The sequence below is a fragment of the Marmota marmota genome, unplaced genomic scaffold, assembly GCF_001458135.2.
Source record: "Marmota marmota marmota unplaced genomic scaffold, marMar, whole genome shotgun sequence".
Classification (NCBI taxonomy): domain Eukaryota; kingdom Metazoa; phylum Chordata; class Mammalia; order Rodentia; family Sciuridae; genus Marmota; species Marmota marmota.
In genome coordinates this window covers 16129671-16150402 of record NW_026000153.1, presented here as the reverse complement: position 1 = coordinate 16150402, position 20732 = coordinate 16129671, and the positions used below count along the sequence as shown (strand labels likewise).

The window sequence follows — 20732 nt, the reverse complement described above, 5'->3', positions numbered from 1 at the left end:
AGGATTTCTTTATTATAATGTCTGAATAATATCATACTATATTTTCTTTATCTAATTATCCATCAACCCTTAGGTTGTTCCCATATCTTAGCTTTTGTGAATAATGATGCAATGAACAAATGAGAATAGATATTTCTATGAAATATTCATTTTACTTCATACTATATATGTACATATATAATATGAAACAAAAAATATATACATACACAGAGAGAGAAAGAGAAAGAAGTGGGATTCCTGGGCCATATGGAAGTTTCAATATATTTAAGAGACTCATAAAATTTAGTAGGAAAACAAACAAATAACCTGATTTAAAAATGAGCAATTGGCCTTGAATATTTTTCTAAAGAAAATATTCAAATGGCCAACAGGGATATGAAAATGAACTCCACATCATTAATCATAAGAAAAATTAGAATCAATACCACAATGTGATACCACCTCAAACCTATTAGGGTGACTAATATCAAAAAGTCAATAGAAAACAAGCATCAGTTATTACATGAAAGAAAGTGAACACCTGCACATTCTTGGTAAGAATGGAAATTGGTACAGCCATATGGAAAGCAGTACAGAAGTTGCTCCTCCTTCAAGATCATTTTAGAAAAAGAAGTTTAAATATTGGTGCTATAGTCCTTATAAATTATTGCATATGTATCAGAAAATAAAGCTGATAACTTATCACATCTTTTCAGACTGTTACTATAGAAAACATTTGTTTGAGCAAAAGCTTTTCCTTCTGATGTATAAAAGGTTGAAGTTTACATAAAAATCAACACTAATTTAGGTTGCAGCCAAAAACAAATGAACAGTAGAATACTGTTATAAAATGAGACTTCTAAAAGATGAAATTCATATCCCCAAATTGAAATTTAATTTAATTGGAATAGCTAAAAAAATTAAAATAATTAAAAGTGTACAAACCTGGAGAAAAAAGTAAAGAACAAACTCCCAGATACTTTTGTAACTGGCTAGATAAACACTGCAACAGTAGCCACTGACACATGTGGCCTCTGAGCTTTTGAAATGTGGCTCATCTAAACTGAGATACAGTGTAGGGATAAAATGTTTAAATAAAATAATTAAAATTAATTTTCTATTTCTTTTTAATTTGGCTATTAGGTAATTTAAAATTACATAGGTGGCTTACATTATATTCCTATTGGAGCACTGTGCTAAATCATTTTCTAAAGTTAGTTGGTGCTAATTACAATTCATTCTGGTGCTAATTACAATTCATATCAAAATGCCCAGTACAATTAACTACCTTTTCTTGATTTTCATTTTTTTATTCATTTAAAAAATAGATTATGTCTTTGGCTTGAAAGGTCAAGATTTGCAAAATGAATACTACATATGCCTACTCTGAAATATTTTGGAAATGCTCAGAAAACATAAGCTACATATTTGAAACTTGGTGAATAAAGGGCATGCTTGTGCATAAACACACACAAAAGAAAGATGAGACAAAAACAGAGAGGCAGAGACAGAGATAGTTAATTTTATAAAACACCAAGAAAACTTTGATATCCTCAGACCAGAAATAATTTCAAAGTCACTAAATAATAAAAGCTGAAACCTTCCATTATCTCCTTCCTAATCAATGAAGAAAAATTTAATAATAAAGATAACCTTATTACAAGAAGCTTTTAAAAGAATAAAGAATTCTTTGGTAAGTTTCAAGATTAAGATTTTGAACTCTTTTGTTAAATGTTAAACTTTTGTTAAACCTCTAATTAGGAGAGTTTGATAATGCTTTGTGCATATTATTTCTTGCTATTAAAAATAGAGCATTTTTGTATGATTCTTCTATGACACAGAACGCTTTCTAGCTAGACTGCAACCTCCTGATAGTTCACTTTTGTTCTCTTGATTCATTGTCTTCTATCAACCTCTCCCCTTGCCAAATTCCTAACAGAAGAATGTACACATAGCAGGCCATCCATTTATATTCTGAATGAAGGAGTGAATGACTAAATGAGTGAACAGGTAATTTGTCCTAAACCATGCTTCTCACCTTTTCTTTAAAATATACAGTAAGTGATGTCCAAGGCATTCTAGTTGGATATCTAAATCTAAATAAGTATGGTAGTTCAAAGAAATCAGTGTCAATTAAAAGTGCAATTAGAAAAGTAAATGTAAAATGCCAGTAATGTTACTTGTAAGTCATAATGTTACTTTTCATTCAACATTTCAATGAATTTCCTCTTAAATAATAACAGAGTTTTTTGCATTAGGATTCTTGTTAATAAAATAAAATTGGATATAATTTATATTTTAATATAAAATAAACTCAATGTTTACTTCATTCACATAAGTCTGAGATATATAGCTCCTTTAAAAATTGAAAATATCATACCCAGCTATCATGAAACAAACACACGCAATGCTATCTGAATTTGTACACCATCTAAAATGTGCCATGTAGTTTTAAAGATATTCAAAAAATATTTTGTATCTCCCTACCTACTAGGAAATATTTTCAGACAAATTATTTTACCTCACATCTTCATCAACAATTTTCCAGCTACAAGGACCATTGCACGTATACTCAGAGTACTAAAGACAAAGATACAACTTTGTTTGACTTGTATAACTGAGAGTACACAACTGCATTTCAACAAACATTAACTAATGTCATTCAAAAGGTGATCAAGTGTGTATGTGTGGGAGAAAGAAGGAGAGGAAAGTAGTTATAGTAGTAATAGAAAGGACTAAAAACCAGCTCTATATTTGGGGGTGCTTTTGACACTTTGTGACATGAATATTGAAGGCCTTTTTCCCCCCAGATGCTCAGATATTTTGTCAAAATGTGCTAAAAAAATCACTTAGAGAATATGAGCTAGCTCAGAGATTAATAAAATTTCCAACTTCACAGACTTCCACAAATAATGAGATGAAAACAACAGATAATTTTCAGCCATCAAATATTTCAATACTTCACTCTGTTACTATGACATATTTATCCCATACGAAATATTTGCAAAAGGAGTTGTAATGGCCTTCAGGGACAGGAAGAATAGAGTTTCTGTAGAAAATGTTAAATTAGTTTTGATGGTGATGCAAAGTTAAGGGAGGGTTGTTAGGGATGGCTTGCTGCCACAGGGCAGGGTTTTGTTTTGGTGTCCTTTTAGAGCCTGCAGGTGTTTGGCACCAGTTAAAATCGGGGCCAGCTGTGATATTTCAATAATTTTGATATTTCCCTCCCAATGGTTCTCAGAAGTGATGCTTCAGAGTGATGTTTTACACCTGATATATTCAACTTGTGTGGTACAAATGGGAAGACTGTTAAACAACACCAGTTTTAGGATACCTTTTGCCCTTCTTCCCTACTCTCAGGTCATGGCATCAAGGAAAAAAAAAACACTAATCAGAAGTTCCAATAATTCATAATTCATATTTTTTAACTTAGCAGTTCAACCAAAGAAGATGATACATGAGAATAACTAAATATACAATCTTAAGCAAAATTCTGAAAGCAGGATGGTGTGTTCTCTTTTGATGTTCATTGTAGATAATGATGCTTTTAAGCCCTTTCAATGGTGACATCCATACCTATTTTTGCAGGAATTTGAATAGTTTCTATTAAAAGCTGCATTTTCTTTTAAGTTTGTTTGGGTTGGAAACCCTCAAACCACAATGTATTTCATGCACATGTTCCCAAGGGTATGTTAAATAGGACCATACTGAGGTCATCTAGTAAGTTTTTGAAACTTTTTAAGAATTCCTTTAATGTACTGCACAATCTTGGCCTGATTAGAAGAAGATATTTTAAGAAAGTACTTGAAAAAATGACTGGCTATTAAAATCTATATGCAGATAACCTATATTATGCTCTATAATGCACAGAGTTTTCCATAGATAATTTGTCATTGAGGGAGAAAAACAATAAAACTACCACTTTAAGAATTTTTAGTCAAAACTTGTCAGAAATATCAGTAAATGCAGACAAATGCCCCCATAGTAGTTTTGATTGACTTAACCATGGACAACCATAACATCATTTTTACTGTGCAAAGGTCTACAGCACTTTATCATAAGATAAAAGGTAGACAATCTTCCAACTATCCAAGATAAAACATATCATCTCCCATTTCAGTTGAGTAAAAAAATGAAATCTTCTTGGAATATGAACTATGATGAATTTGTTAGGTTAGATATAGTTTCTACCATCAAGTACATTTTTGTTGTCAACCAAGATTTTCAAGCCACAGATGAGAAACATACATGGTCCATTGAATAAGAAGCATACAAAATTCTCTTCTATTCCTTGAGGTTCCCAATCTTTTCCTTTTTTTTTTTTTTCTTTCCCTGGTTGGACATACCCCTTTCCACTTCATCAAAGCTCTCCTTCCTGCGCCATGTTCCAAGCCTTGTACTTCACCCAAAGTAATTTTCAGTCAAATGAGCAGCTGTGCTGGCACAGCACACACAGAGAGGTGGGCCACTAAGCCAGTGGTGCATTCCCACATTGAACACAAGTGGCTAGTTCCCTGTACCTAGGGCCAAGAAACTGCTGCTCATCAGAGTGAAAGCTCCCTTGGACACCTCAAACGGAAATCAAACTTAAAAAAAAAAAACACTTTTATGGAAAATGAAAAATAAGAGGGTTGTCAGCAATCAGAAATAATGAAGGGTTGGGAACTCTTGGCATATCATTTGCAGATACGTTTTCATAAAAGGGTAGTAGATTGCGATTCTAAGTTAATGATCCCCATACTTGTGGCAGCACTGAATGTACCACTGTTCACTAAAACAGGTATTTTAAAAGAAGGTGTTTTAATAAGAATATAATCATCAAGGGCACCATTACAATGAGAGCCACTACCATGCATTGAGCATTTAGCATTTGTCAATCCCTGTACTATTCCCTTAATTAACATCTCATTTAACACTTTCAACATTGGAGAGATAAGATCCTATTATACCATATAACAGTTAAGAAAACTAAAGCCTGCAAAGTTATAAAACTGTCCACCAAATTTGAAAATATGATGTTAACCATCATCTTAACCCAAACCCTAACAACCATCAGTCCCCTGAAATCATCAAGAGCAATTCAACTAGTGCTAAAGATAATGCTCATTAGTGCTAGGGTACAGGAACCATCTGATCATTTGGAAAACCTACACTTTCTTTTTTTTTTTAAAGAGAGAGAGAGAGAATTTTTTAATGTTTATTTTTTAGTCTTTGGTGGACACTACATCTTTATTTTATTTTTATGTGGTGCTGAGGATCAAACCCAGCGCCCCGCGCATGCCAGGCAGGCGAGCGTGCTACCGCTTGAGGCACATCCCCAGCCCTGGAAAACCTAGACTTTCCACAATTAACAACTTATTCATTTGTTTATTTACATATACATGAACATTTATTGTATGCATGCTATTGAAGTAAATTTTGAGTTTATTTTTCAGAAAGGCATAGAATACTAAATTCATACTAAATCCTTACTAATTCACCTAATAAATATAATAAAAGTTTATTGAATAAATGAAAGAATTTTCTAAATTGTCATTCATAGATGTCACTTTAAGGTGCTTTTGAATAATATACTTCATTCAAGGTTTTTTTGATTTTTCCACATTACACAATGCAAAATATTATAGAAGTCTTTTTGAAAAGGGACAAACAGTTCTAAGCATAAGGGAAAGGTGATAACCCTAATTCTCGTGCAAAACATAACTAGAATACTTACAATTTCCATAGTAATCTTGGCTTATTTTTAAAATGTAATATTAGTACATTACTCTCTAGTCTTTCTAAAAATCCGATAAATTACAGACATATATTTTTTTACTTAAAATTACAAATGAAGAGTGAAATTATGTATGAAAGAGAACCCTTGCTAATGGGTTTCAATTATCAATAAACATCATGGTATGGTTAAGTATTTTTACTTTAGAACTGTAATAATTAGGATCCACTTTTTGATGGGGGTAAGAGGTCAGTTTAGAAATTTTGAGGGTAACATGGAAATCTGGTATCTTGATTTACATAATATCAATCTTCTCCATTTGGTAAGTAGGCTAAGTACTAAAAATATGACACCATGACATAGACCAAAAATAGATACTTTGCAGGTCCAAAGCAGTTGAGATACAAAGATAACAAATTAATTAAATTTCCCTTGTATTAATTAAGCTGAATTAAAAGGGGAAATCAGATATAAAAATTCTATTTAGCCTATATCCACTCTGAACCAGCCCATAATTATGTGAACAATTTAAAACTAATAAGACTTTGTATCTTTGTATATCATAACCTTAACAAACCCAGAAAATTAAGAATATACCTACTGATATTTAAGAATAACTCTTTGATTTTCTTTGTTTATCCCTGATAAAACACAGATGAAACAACAGAAATGCTGATGGGAAAACTTTCAGGAAATATCTCTTGTGAAATATGACCTCAAATTGAGACAAATACGAAGTCCTACACACCTCTAAAATACCACAGCTTAAAATGAGATGGCTGATTCTCAGTTTTGAATTAAAGAAACCAGGTACTTGGCCTATATTCAGGTGTGGAGACCAAGGAATCACCAGACATTAATCCACTGAATTTTGGGGTTCTTTTCAGATGAATTTACACAGTATATACCAAGTGGGCCTCTTATCTCCAATACATATTGACCATTGTTTTATTGTGAATAAAACTCTTCACTGGGGCAAAAAAAAGATAGCATTTCTGAATTCTCTAGCCTTTCTTCTCCAGTAAATATTGTAATTACTGAATTAAATACACTCTAATTTCCTTTTAAGCAAACATTTATGCAAGAAAAATGTACCAATGTTAAAGAGATCAGTTTCCCAACAAAGATCTTCTTCCTCAGAAAATGGATATTTCATTTTCAGTAATTCATTTCAAACAAAAACCTGCTACTATATGAAGTACCAACAGAAAAAAATTCCTACGATTTTGAAATGTTGGAAACTGTCAAGATATGTGAAACATCATAATAAAATATTCACAGAAAAATGGAGGTCCTCTACATTTTAGGGTTAATATGTGAATTTGAGACATGGTACATTGCTTATCGTTCTATTGGTCAAGTAGCAATAAGCATAAGGGAAAGGTGATACCCTGATTCACCTTTAGATATTTTTGACATATAAAAATAATCCACTTGAACAATGTTATAAAAAATATTTTTGGGTGGTGACCCTTCTTCCTGTGCCCCAAGAAGAACCTATTAAGCAATATATAGAACAAAACTTAAAGTATAATTCTTGCCCCACAAAAAAAAGACACATTAATCAAAACATATGAAAGCTTCTAATTTGCAAAACTAAATATGACTTGTTTTGTATATTTTAAGACAGCTATGTGGTGATTAGAAGTAGGCTATAACTGTAAAATTTCTCATATTTCTTTCTACAAAAAAAAAATCTCTGAAATCCTGATTCCAACTTTTCAATTGTCTATATTTCTAATTTTCAGAAAAAAATAAAAGCTTTCACCTTGAGAATTTTATGGAGCGGCTGATAATGAAATATGTTAGACCCAATAGACACAAGTATGATTGTAGACAGCCAGTTCTACAATCATACTTTTTATTTTTATTTTATCCCAAACCCACAAACAATTTGAACATAACAGTGAAACATCATATTATGTGACTTAAGATCAATGACTACCTTTTGATATCAATCTGGATAGGAAAGAGAAGCAACCAAAGACTTCAAAAAACAAACCTGAGGTTCTGTAAATACACCCTTCATATTGTTGATTGGGCCATATGGGACCCCGCTGCCTTCAAAGAAATATAACCACTTAGTGGTCATTTCTTCTTCAAACCTAGGAACAAAGAAAAGATGCATTTTTTTTTTTTTTTACAATCTACAGAATGCAACACAACTTCTTTCCTCATATGGCTCTCTTTCACAGTAACCGATAGTGACAAGTATGTGTTGCTTAGGCTTTCTTTAAGCCAAGTTTTGAGAGAAAATTGTCTATATGAAATGACTTGAGTGGCCACCCAGGTCCCAGGGTTTAAAAATACTCCATTAGATACATAATTTCTCTTAATTTTATCCCTGTGTATTTTCTGACAGAGTCCATTGGAAAAGAAAGATTGTAAGGAAGACAGTATTGAGTTCCAAATGTGGTGTTGAGAGAATGGCAGCTATTATGAAGACAAGCAACAATAAGTGTTGGTGAGGATGTGGGGGAAAAGGTATACTCATACATTGCTGGTGGGACTGCTCTTTTTTTTTTTTAGGTCTCATGTATAGTGTACCAGGGTAGAGAGATATTGATAAACAAAAGTATGCTTTAAAACAAAAAATAAACAAGTATAGGTATTTTAAAAGAAAGCTATGTTTAAGGTACACAAGAATTAAAAGTCATAATCATTGGCCTAAAAATAGTCTTAACTGTTGGTTTATTTGAACTGTGACTTATGAATTAAAACTACAGACATGCAAAGATTTGTGTTTCAGGTAAAGCCAACAAAACTCAAATTCATCCACGTTCTTTATCTCTTTTTAAATTCTATAATTTAAAAATGAACCTCACAGACAGGAAAATACATATATATTTCTTCATTTTCTCTATTAGGTCTTAAGAAAAGGGGAGCTAATCTATTAATGAGATTTAGTGGGTTTTTTTTTTACCTCTTCTCTGTTAGGGCCATAAACACAGAAGGAAAATCTTGGATCCTTAGGGACAACAAAACACAATCATAATTTCTAATGTATAAGGAATTTCAGAATTGCTCATTGTTAAAATATCAAACCACTTATATGTAATTAATAAACTTGGCAACTAAAGAAATTTTTTAAAATACTAGATAAAGTGGATTATTGCCAACAAGTAAAATACTTCCCCAAAATGAAAAGACCAGCAGAACTATGGCTAAAATATTTCATATGCATGGAATTCTGTTTCTCTTGTACATAGCCAGAATTGGCCTCAGATTGGCAGACTCCACAGGTAATTAGAAAAAGATACTTTTTTCATCTTTTAAAAAAATGTGCAAAAACAGTATCAGTACTTGGAGGACACTTCTGTGATCGCCATTACTGATAGATAAATAATAGATAAATTTTTTTTAAAAAAAACAAGAACTAAAAGGATAAATAAAATTAATGTATTCTCTAAGACTACTCTATGCACAACGATGTTTGATCAACAATTTTTACAAAAGAACATAACAAAAAGTTTTTAATGAAGATAGTATTATATTTCACTAGGAATTAATTCATCTTATCCACATATTTAGATAATGAGTAACTTCTGTATACACCAAGCATTGATTCTTGCCTTTTTGTACAATGCCTTCCCTTTTCTCTACAATCACAATGACTAAAGAATTTTCATTATATGTTTTAATTTCAGCCCAATAATGTTAACTCTTTGGTATACAATGAAATACTTCATTTCTAAATATTTTTAAAAATAATTTCATAGGAACATCATGGCTCAGGTTAAGTGTCTTATTTCTAATCAATTCTTCACATTAGTATTTCTTTCAAGAATTGTTAAAATAATCTCCTGGCCAAGAATTCCTAAAATATATAGAGAGATATATCATCAGAATGATATATGCTGAAAGAATAAAAGAGATACTTTAAACCTGGAGTCTTTTCAATCAGGGTGTCATTTTTTTTTTCATAAATGGAGTGTTATAATGGTTAGTCTGATAAATTTTCAAGACAAGTAAATTAATCACCACTGGACTTACCCAAGTGGCCTGAAAGATCTGCAGAGAAAATGCATGTCAATATCCAAACAGACCCATGGCTGCAGGCTAGCCAAAAGAAAACTCCAGGGAATAGTTGAAGTTCTAGTATTTATATAAGCTTTTCACCACTGGGCAAAAGAGAGGGATTTATTTCATGTTATGGAAAACAACGGATGCACTTTGGAAATGAGACTGAGGGAAGAGGCAGTGTCTGAATCTGCAGTTGTGACCACTGTTTGCATCTCTGTATGGGTGTGGGTGTGGAAAGGTTCTTTAATGCCATAAACTCAATCAATCAGAGACAGAACATGCTGCATTCAGCTGTTCCCAGAGGACAGATCCATCATTTTCTTCTGAAAATCTATCTCTGATCTAAATCTGATGTGGAATCCTTTCCTTTATCTATGCAAAAAAAGCTGTAAGCACATGTTTTTATTAACCACAAAAATTCTGCCGGGGGTTTGAGGGGAGATGATCCAAACCACTCAAAGCAATAGACTCCTGCAGATAAAGACAGAAAGGGTGTCCTTACATTCAGCTCAACAAGCCTCAAAGGAAGGGCCTCTTTCAGGAAGTTATGTGGCGCTTCATAATCCAGACTTAATTGTGAACTTATTAAATCAACCCACATATACAATTCTCGAATTTTGTTGAATTTGCTTAATGCCAGGAATGGGTATTATTAACCAGACAGAATCATTTAGGTATAAGAAGTACTGCTGAATAAAGATACACTGGAGTTTATACTTCCTAATTTCATAATTTAATTTTTTATTAGAGAATTATAGTTATATATTGTAATTGGATTCATCCCAACAAACTCATAAATGCATGGAAATCAATTCCAGTTCATGATCTCCCATTTTCCCTCTTGTCTTCCCTTCCCTCTCCCATTCTCCTTCCTCGACTCTGCTAGACTTCCTTTTACTAGTCTTTAATTTGTATTTGATTGGTTCCTTATATTATCCTATCCTTCCCTCCCCCTTCCCTTTATTTTACTCTAGCTTCAGCATATGACAGAAAACAGAGAATTTAACTTTAAAAAACAAACAAACCATCTCTTTAGAAAATGGATTAAGTATCAAAGAAGTCAAATCCAAGAACAAAGAGAAACTACTAGTAAGAAAATGTTATCCTCTTTTGACCAATAGGAAACTCAGGTTCAGAAAAATTAACTTGCTCAAATTCATAGAGATTTTTAAGGTCAGAGGTTGCATCTGAAGTGGAAACTGTTGAACTCCAAAGTCACTTTCTAGTACAAAATGATTGTAGCAGAATACATGAAGATGCATAGCTTCACACATCACACGCATTATAAATGATCACAGATTTTTTTAAAAAGGGATAGCATAGGTGAAAACTTTCCTTTTTTCCACTAATTTCCATCTTTATTTGCATCTTATATAGCTCAATATATATTCCTTTACATTAATATTTACTCAATCCTTACGATTTTAGTAGGAATTTGTTTTGTGTCAGCTGTGAAGATCAAAACAATAAAAAGGTAGTTCCTGTGTTCAGAGATTATATAGTCTAATGGAGAACACAGCTATGGAAATGGATGAATTACAATTCAGGATGCTAAGACAAAGATATGAAAGAACAACTTACAGTTGAAGCATCAAAGAGGGAGACCTGCACTGGGCCTGGGAAGGCAGGAAAAAGTCCAATAACAAGGTAACATTTGAGCCAAGTGTTGAAGGACAAGATAGAATTTTTCATGTGAAAGATGGGAGGGAGGATTTCCAGGGAGAGAGAGCAATGTGTACGAAGATCCAACCTGGAAAGAATCTGAAATCTCCTGTGTCATGAGTAGGAGAAGATGAAATAAGAGAGGAAGGTTAGAATCAGAGTGTAAAGCATCTTGTCTCCTATGCTAGGGATATTGAATTTCCACTGACAGTGAAGTCTTTAAGCAGGAGACTGACATACTAGGCACTGATACAGAGAACAGACCTATGCCAATGAAACTAGAGACAAGGAAACTTCACAGTAAACAACATATGCATTTCAAATTTATCAATTCTTCCATATTATTGTCAGTAATAAATAAATTTCACTTGAAAAAGTTTTTTTGTTTGTTTGTTTATTTATCTGACCCTCTGAAATCTGGCTTGGTGGTCAATGCTCTTTTTTTATCCAGTCTTCAGTGGTCTCCAGTGATCACTTGTCAAATCTAATATTCCTTTCTGAGTCTTTGTCCTTCCTTCCTACATACTATTTGATGCTTCTTACTATCCTAACTTTAGGTCTAGTGACACTCACTACACTTAAGTTTTCTTTCATATCTCTTTGATGATTTCTATTTCTTATATTCTTTTTCCAATCCCAAGATTCCTTATTCTCTTTTACTCACTGCTATGATTTGGATAACTATCCCCCAAAAGCCTAGGTGTTGAAAATGTGCTTACCAACCTGTGGCACAACTGGGAGTTGTTAGAACTTTAAAGAGGTGGGGCCCAGTGGGAGAAATTTAGGTCTCGAGGGGTATAGCCTTCCTTGAGAGAGACCCTCTCTCTGATGCTTGGCCATCATGAGCAGCTTCCTTCACCACACTTCTGTCAAGATATACTGCATTCCCATAGGCCCAAAAGCAACAGTGCCAACTGACTATAGATTGGAACCTCTGAAACCGTGAGCTGGAATATCCCAGGTATTTTGTCATAGTAACGCAAAGCTGAGTAACACACTCAACTAAATTATCCTGAGATCCTTGTGCAGAAAAACCCCAAAATCCATATTTTAGCCTTGGCCTTTTTTTCCCCAATTCCCTTTTTTTAGTACATAGGGTAATTCCACCCCGATGCACTATTACCACCAGTAATACACCATGGCCCTGATGACTTTATAATTTCCATTTCATCACAAACCTAGAATTCGTCCCTTGCCTAAACTCTTATCTTTGACTTTATTTGGAACTCCTTCCTTCCCATCATTTCTTATGACATATATAATCATCCTGTGGGATCAACTTTTCAATGGTTAAGCAGTATTCCTCCATTCCAATAGTAACTATCACGCTTATGGACTTTGGTGCTTCACACTTAGATAGAGGTAAGAACTAGTTTAAAACTTATTGTCTCCAATCTCCCTCCTTCAAATAAGTCACCAATTACAGGTATGTCTCAAATCTATTCAACTACCTCCTTCCTCAGGATCACTATCCTGTCTCACACTAAAGGAACATACTATTTATTGACTATCTTATCCTTAGAATGCAGAAAGTAGTTGATACTACCTGCTGAATGAATGGATATATGAGTTGGGAAGAAAAAGAGTTTTTCAATCACATTAGCCTAAGTAAGTACAGTGATTTTTTTTCCCTAAACCTTCACTATGACTAGGTTTCATAAGAAACTGAGATTGGTGGAAGGAAGACATTTTAAGGCCTTCAGTTTAAATGGAATGTCACCGCATCTTCTCTTCTTACTTCTTTTTCTACACTGTTCCCTAAATTCTGTATAGCAGTATTTCTTGGGGAAAATAAATTTCTAGTTCCCCATAACTTACAAATGCTTAAAACATGATGTTTCAATTTAGGGACTTTCTGTGCTATCCAGAGAATCATAAGATCTCAGGAATTCAAAGGGCCTTAAAATCCATTGTTTCCTATGAGCATACAAAATCATCATCTTATGTATACTGACAATAAGTTTATTTATTAATAGGGAACTCACTGGAAGTCAAATTTATTGGAATTATTCAAACACAGAAAGAATGCTTTCAAGGAAAAGACATGAGTTTCGAATAGATTTGGATTTGAATAGTCCCAGCTTTGCCAATACTTCCTATCCATATGATCTCCATAAAAATATAAATTAATAATATGAGTAATTTTTCAAATAAATGCAATCATTTATTAAGCATTTACTAAGTATAATGCTCTATGCAATTGGTTGTCTTCATGAGTTTACACACATTATGTCCATTAATCCTTGTAACAATCCTATGAGAGAGGTACTCATTATGCTCTCTTTTAAGGATATGTAAATCAAAGTTTAGAGAATTTAAGTAACTTTTAAATTTAGATAAGCATTATGTAGCAAAGCAGAAATTCTATCCTGGATCCAAAACCCACATGTTAACTGCCACTGAATACTGCTTGACTTCTGGCAGTGATGCCCAGGACAACAGAGCAAGCAAAGCTCTGTGGAAGGTGTGCTGCCGAGGACCAGAGGGATGGTCTACCATCTTAGCATTCCATGAACGGAGAACCATATATGCCAAGCTCCACAAGAAAAACTTTGCATCTATTGTTTCTAGTCCTCATAATTCTATAATGTGAGTAATATGATCCTCATATTCAAGGAAACAAAGGCATAGAAAGGTTTTTAAAGGCAGTTTGTGAATCAGAAGGCTCAAATCTAACAGCTTGTGGGGCTCTGAACCTGGTTTTCCCCAGATCCTTTTAGTAGGGTAGACTCACAGATGTTAACAACAACCCTATAAAACTCTATATGTGATACCACCCTTCGGCCATTGGCAGTCAACTTACTGTCTGTCCAACAGGACTTGGGGAAGGAGAGGGGAACAGAGGAAAATGTACTGGGTGAGCTGCCTAGAATCCGTCCATTCCTGACTTCTTTTCAGCTGACTATTGTTCAAACATGTGATTCTATAATGTCTCATAACATTGGCAGCACTTTTCTGGACCAATCGTTTCAAGATTCTATGAGAAGGATAAATTATTCCTATTCTGTAGATGAAAAATTAATTAATTAAAGTATTATTGAGACTCAGATTCAAGTCTGCATTCTAAACCCGAATCTCATCTCACTACACAGTGTTATCATATACAGAAGAAAATCAATCAATAAAATGTATTGAGAAGACAAGAATGACTTTTAATCATAACCTTACCTAGTCTTGTGCTATTGTCAGTTGTTTAACTTCTCTGAGCTCCAGATCTCTCTGTTCTCTCTGTTGCAAGTTGTTTAGCACAGCAAATAGTAAATACCCAGTAAATGACCTTTATTTACAATAAAAATAAATACAATAATAAAATAGTATGTCTATAACTGCAAGTCTAAGATAAAAATGTATTAATTTATATAGCAGTCATGTTTATTACTGATCATCTCAGATATTTTAGGCTTATAAGTCTAAACTTCTGGGACTTCTCAAATGTATTTATGTGTTTATTTATTGTTGTGTACTGTTGTCATTTGTTTGTTTTTCTATAAAACATCTGTTTGTACTGAAGCATCCTGGGGTTTGGTGATGACCAGGGTCAGGAATCCCACTTGGTCTTCATTACCCTCGGAGTTCAATTGTAGGGAGTGATGATGCAGAGATCTCAAGCTGGGCAGGAAGTAATAAATCAGTCACATTTACCAGGCCAACAAACAGGACAGTTTTGAAACAATTTAAAGAGATGCCAATGTCAATATAGCTTGTGGAGAGGCCAAACAAGTTGAAGAGATTTTTAAGTCTCCTCCTAACAGTTGAGACAAAGTCCAAAGCATTAATCCTACAAGCGAAGAGTGAATATGCTTTGTGGGCTCCATGCTGAATCCATATCTGAATGAGGCTCCCTGTCCTAAGAAGGTGTGTGCCCCTGGACAAAATCTGATGGCTTCAGAAATCAATGACAGCAATTCACAGCAAGTGAAATGTTTCTTTTTTCCTTATCTCCTGCAAGAGTTTGTAAGGTGCTCAAAGTTACTTTTTCTATGGTTTTCAGAGCTCTCTTGAGCAAAGACTAGGGCAAGGTCTGTGACACAAGTAAAATCATATCCCTTTTGATTTCATGCATTTTTCCCCACTTTTGAGTCAGAAAAGAATTTCAAGGAATATATATGCAAACTCTGTCAAGGTTTTAAATCTCTTAAATTTCTCAATCATTTCCTACATGAATATTCAGGGTTTTAGAAATATAGATTTCAGAGAGGTTTTATCTCATGGAAATCCAATGTAACAAACTAACATATAAAATATGACTTTATGTGACAAAAGTACTCTCCAGTCAACAGTGTACTGGGTGAGCTGCTTGGACAAATCCATAAGCAATGTAAGTTTCATATTGTGTGTTTGTACATGTTATACTCCAACATTTTAATTTGCAAACATTCAATTTTCATGTTTTTATGCACACATTAATAAAAAGGTATACTTGTCTTGATGCTATACTTTCTCTGTGAGAGTTAAAGGCAGTTTTCTGAAAGTAAGTTTTGATATTTGAATATCTAAAATTCAAAACCCATAATCCTTTTACATCTGTACTCATCATTCCCTTACATGAATATCTATAACTGTGGATTCCCCTAGGCCTTCAGAGTGACTTCTCCAGGGAAGTACAGACAAATATCTCTTAATATTCCTTGCTATTAGAAGATGAGGTTCAGAAAACTGTGGCATTGAGCTCCATGTAAATTTGTGGTAAAATCAGAAAGCTAAATAAATATATTGCAGAGATTTACAAAAGTAATTGAGAATTGCAAATAATGATAGTACCATATGAATTGAATATAAAACTTAAAAACATAAAACTTTGGGGATGAGAATCTATCTTAAAATCAAAGCAATGTTTCCCAAGGATTTTGAAAAGAAATTTCACAAGAAATACCATCCACTACAGTTAGTTTTTAAATTATTAAATTTGATTTTTATTTTACCATTGTGAAATATTTCAAATATACCGAAAAGTTTAGGAATAGAAAAGTATAGAATATAAAATAACAAATACTCGTGTTCCTTTATCTCCATATTGTAAAAATATGTTAACATCTTAGCATATCTGCTTCACATTGTTAAAAAGATAAAATATTTAAAACTTGTGTAAAACCTCCTTTGTACCTATTCTGAATCTTAGCCCCTTTTTTCTACACAGAATTATCCATCATTTTAAAGTTTGTGTGCATCTCCCTGTTCATATTATTGCTTTTGTATTACAGAGGCATATATCTGCTTGGACAAATCCATAAGCAATGTAAGTTTCATATTGTGTGTTTGTACATGTTATACCCCAATATTTTAATTTCAAGATCTATACTTATTATACATGTAGATGTGGCTCATTTATTGTACCCACAGACACATTCTCATGTGAATATGCCACATTTATCTTTTTTCCTACTTTATAATCCATTGTCTACAATTTCTTACTACTATACACAAAACTTCAATGGGACCTTACTCATGGCATTGTTCATTTGAGATTAATTTCCTAGGGCAGATATAGAAAAGTGGAACTGCCAAGTCATAAAGCAGACACAATTTCAACTATTTTACATTTTGTTAAATAGCCCTCTCAAGCAGTTCATGTGAGTAGCTATTTCTACCACAGTCCATATTCTCACCAACTTTTGTTATTGTTAGGCTTAAAGCTTTGTCAACCTAATAGAGATAGTATGGTATCTCATGCTTATTTTAAGTTGTATTTCCTACAACTGGAAAAATTAGGCATCATTTCATAGCTTAACAGCCACTACATGTTGGGAATTGTTTTGTTTCTTTCTTCTTCATATCCATTTTTCATTTGAACTGTTTGTCTTTTCTTATTGACTTACAGAAAATTTTGCATAATTTTAAAGGCATTTAAAATTTCTTCTCCTAGACTATAGCCTGTCAATGGACTTTACCTTCTTTTTTTCATGTAAGAAGATATTCACAGTAAAGTAGACACATAACAATTCTTCTCCCTTAAGATTTTTGCATTTTGTGTTGGTGTAAAAAACACAATCTAGTTCACAAGCTTGTAATGGGAAATTAAATTAATTAATGCTTTGAAGGTATTTAGAACAGTGCATGGTAAAAGTAAGTGTTATGTAAATGTTAAATAAATAAAATTACACTAGCTCTTAGGGGAAGCAAACTGCTGGCAGGGAGAAGGAAGAAACTGGAATCAAAGTTTTAGAAACAAAATTGTGGAGCACGGCTGCATTCCAGAAGGCATTGCCTATAGGAAATGTCCCTTTAGACAAATCTGTGTAAACCCAAACCAAACCAATGGGACTCCATAAGATCCAGGCTGAGTCTACAATTCAGTAACTATAAACAGGCCTGTGACACTTCTGTAACCCACAGAGAAACAGCTGGAATTTGTTGGTCGGCGTTTCTACCGTAAACAGAATCGCAGATTTAATATTTCCTGTAATTTCCTCAGACCTTATTTCCTCTCAGGAATTTATCTCTACATATTACCGATAAATTATAGTTAAAGTTATCTTTTTTCCCCTTAGCATTCACTAGCTTTCTCCATTTTCTGCATGTCAATTTGCAGGCCACACAAAAGATAGCATAAGAGTCCATCCAGGGAATTTAGTCACTGCCTTTCCTGTCAGGGTCATTCAGTACATTCCATACAACTTGTTTTTAAACACATGGAGATACTAGGTTGAGTAGCCAATATATCTTAAGACTCATACTAATTATTAGCACATTAACAATCCTGGTTCATACTATCATTCACAGTTCAGATTTTTAAAAAAATGTTTTATGCAGATTTTAAATAAACTGTGAATCATATTATTATAATTATTTGACATGAGAAGAATTGTTCTGTCAAAAAGGCCTAAGCAGCATTGCTGCAAACATAATATGAGAAAGTTGTCCATGTCCATGTTTCCAAAGTCCAGTGATGTCTCATTCCAGAGGCTGTTCATGCTAAAAATAAGCCTCTTTAGTTGAGATCTCCTTATGAAGAATTACTAGCAAAGCAAAACAGAATAATTGTAGAAAATTTATTTAATTGTAAACAGGCACCAAAGAAATAATAAAACTAACTATAACTAAACCTTATCACACAGAAATGATTTTGCTTATTCTTTAGCACTTTTGTATGAACATATACTAAAAATTTAAAAGGAATCACAGTATTTTGTTACCATTTCAATTTTAACAATCACATGTCCATGTCAAGAAAAGTTACCTATTATTTTATTTTAATGACTGAAGAGTGTTTGTTATAAGATCCATTGTTAAGTTACTTAAGTAAACTTCCTATTTAGATATTTGTTTTATTTTCCAAAGGTTTGTGTATACTGCTACAATAAACATCCTTATAGCTAAATGACTATACATGATCTTGTTTCCCTAGAATTCATTCCTAGAAATGGAAATACTTTAAATGTGCATGACTTCAAGACATTATTATTTTAATACATTAAACAAATATTTATTGAGTTACTTTTTGGTGCCAGGCACTGTATGGGGTTACAGCACTGAATCTAATAAGCAAAAAGTCATGATCTTCATATAGTTTTCCTCTGGGAGAGATAAATGAGTAAAATATATATTATTTGTGTAACTGCTGTGGAGAAAAATTAAACAGAAAAATAACGCCCTTTCATGAGGTGTTGCACTTTTTAATAGGGTAACTAGAAAGGTCTCACTGAGAAGGATAAGTGCTAAATTCACAAAATCAGCAGCTTGTCTTGCCAAAATTGGGTATTATTTTCATCATTTGATTTTATTTTTCTCAATTTGATAGGGAAAATGCATCTTACTGATTATTAGTGGTTTGGGTTATTTCCATATTTTATTTGCAAAATGCCTGATTCTATCTTAGCAATTTTCTATTGAGCTTTTCCCTTTTCTTATTAATGTGCAAAAGGTTTTTATATTAAGTATATTAAACCAGTTTTGCACTTTTTAATTTTATTTTATAGTGATTTTCCAATGTATAAAATTTTTGGAGTAATTCTGGTTCTCGAGAAGATAGATGGTAATAAAACTAGAATGTTCCCAGATTTTACATTTGCTTTATCTTGCATCACATACAGAATAACCTTAGAATAAAAATCTGAGTCCTTCCATGATTCATTATGATATTTTAATTTTTATTATGCTGCCTCGACTCTACCCCCATGTTTAATGGCTGTACTATATCTATGTATCTACATGGTGTGAACATATGGTCACTTCATATCACTTTCCTTTGGACTCTCACTTAGTTGTGTGTGTGAATGAAGGTCACTATCTCTCCAGTCACTTTCATGGTTTGAAGCTAATTCTCTAACAAATTACTTGATTCTCCCTTCACAATTTTCCTTGATTTCCCAAGAAAAATTTGGAAAAATAAAATATTCATACACTAAGAATTATAAAACATCGAGGAAGGATATTAAAGAAGACACATAAACAGAAAGCCTTCCATTTTTTGTTTAAAGATATACCCTCACTAAAATGTGCATAATACCTAAATGCACTATAGATTTAATGAAAACATCAAAATTTCAATAGGATTATTTACAGAAACAGTTTTCTATAAATCCTAACATTTATATGGAACTATGGAAGACCCAGAATAGCCAAAGAGATCTTGAGCAAAAAGAACGAAACTAGAAAAATCATACTTCCTGACTTCAAAATATATTACAAACTTACAGTGAACAAAATAGTATGGTCATGGCATCAAACAGACATATAGACCAATAGAACAGAAGGGAGAGCACAGAATGGAGTACCCGTATATTTACAGTGAACTGTTCTTCACCAAGAGTGTCATGAACACAAAATGGAGATGAGTCTCTTCAATAAAAGACAAAGAGAAAATTGCATATCCACATGCAGAAGAAATTTGACCCTTTGCTCATATCATATACAAAAACTAACTCACAATGGATTAAAGACTAAAGTATATGACATGAAACCATATAATAGACAGAAGAAAACACAGAAAAGCATCCTTAATAGTGGTATGGGCAATGATTATTTTATTGTGATCCCATCACCTCTCATTTGTTATAATTGTCATGAGAAATATGAAAGATAAAAAGTCTTGGTAAAGATGTGGAGAAGGGTGAAATGGGTAGAGCCGTTATGGATATCAGTATGGAATTTCCTCAAAAATTCAAAATAGAACTACCTTATAATCCAGCAAACCAGGGTTGTGGCTCAGTGGTAGGGCACTTGTCTAGCATGTATGAGGCACTGAGTTTGATCCTCAGCGCCACATTAAAAAGAAAGAAGAAGAAAAAATCAGAAGAAATATCTGCACTCCCACATTCATTTCAGCACTATTCATAAAAACACAGATGTGGAAACAACCAAAGTAAGTGTCCATTGATGGATAAAGGAACTTTAAAAATGCAATATATATATA

General features: G+C 33.1%; 1 protein-coding gene across 8 annotated transcripts in view; it reads right to left on the bottom strand.

The window, feature by feature from the left end:
• Positions 1–20732, bottom strand: part of Sugct (succinyl-CoA:glutarate-CoA transferase) — a 702721-nt gene that overhangs the window by 351510 nt on the left and 330479 nt on the right. For all 8 annotated transcript variants that reach the window (XM_048786483.1, XM_048786480.1, XM_015490245.2 and 5 more), the window contains one exon: positions 7698–7800. In XM_048786483.1, the coding sequence (XP_048642440.1) occupies positions 7698–7800 (103 nt within the window). The remainder of the gene's footprint in view (positions 1–7697; positions 7801–20732) is intronic.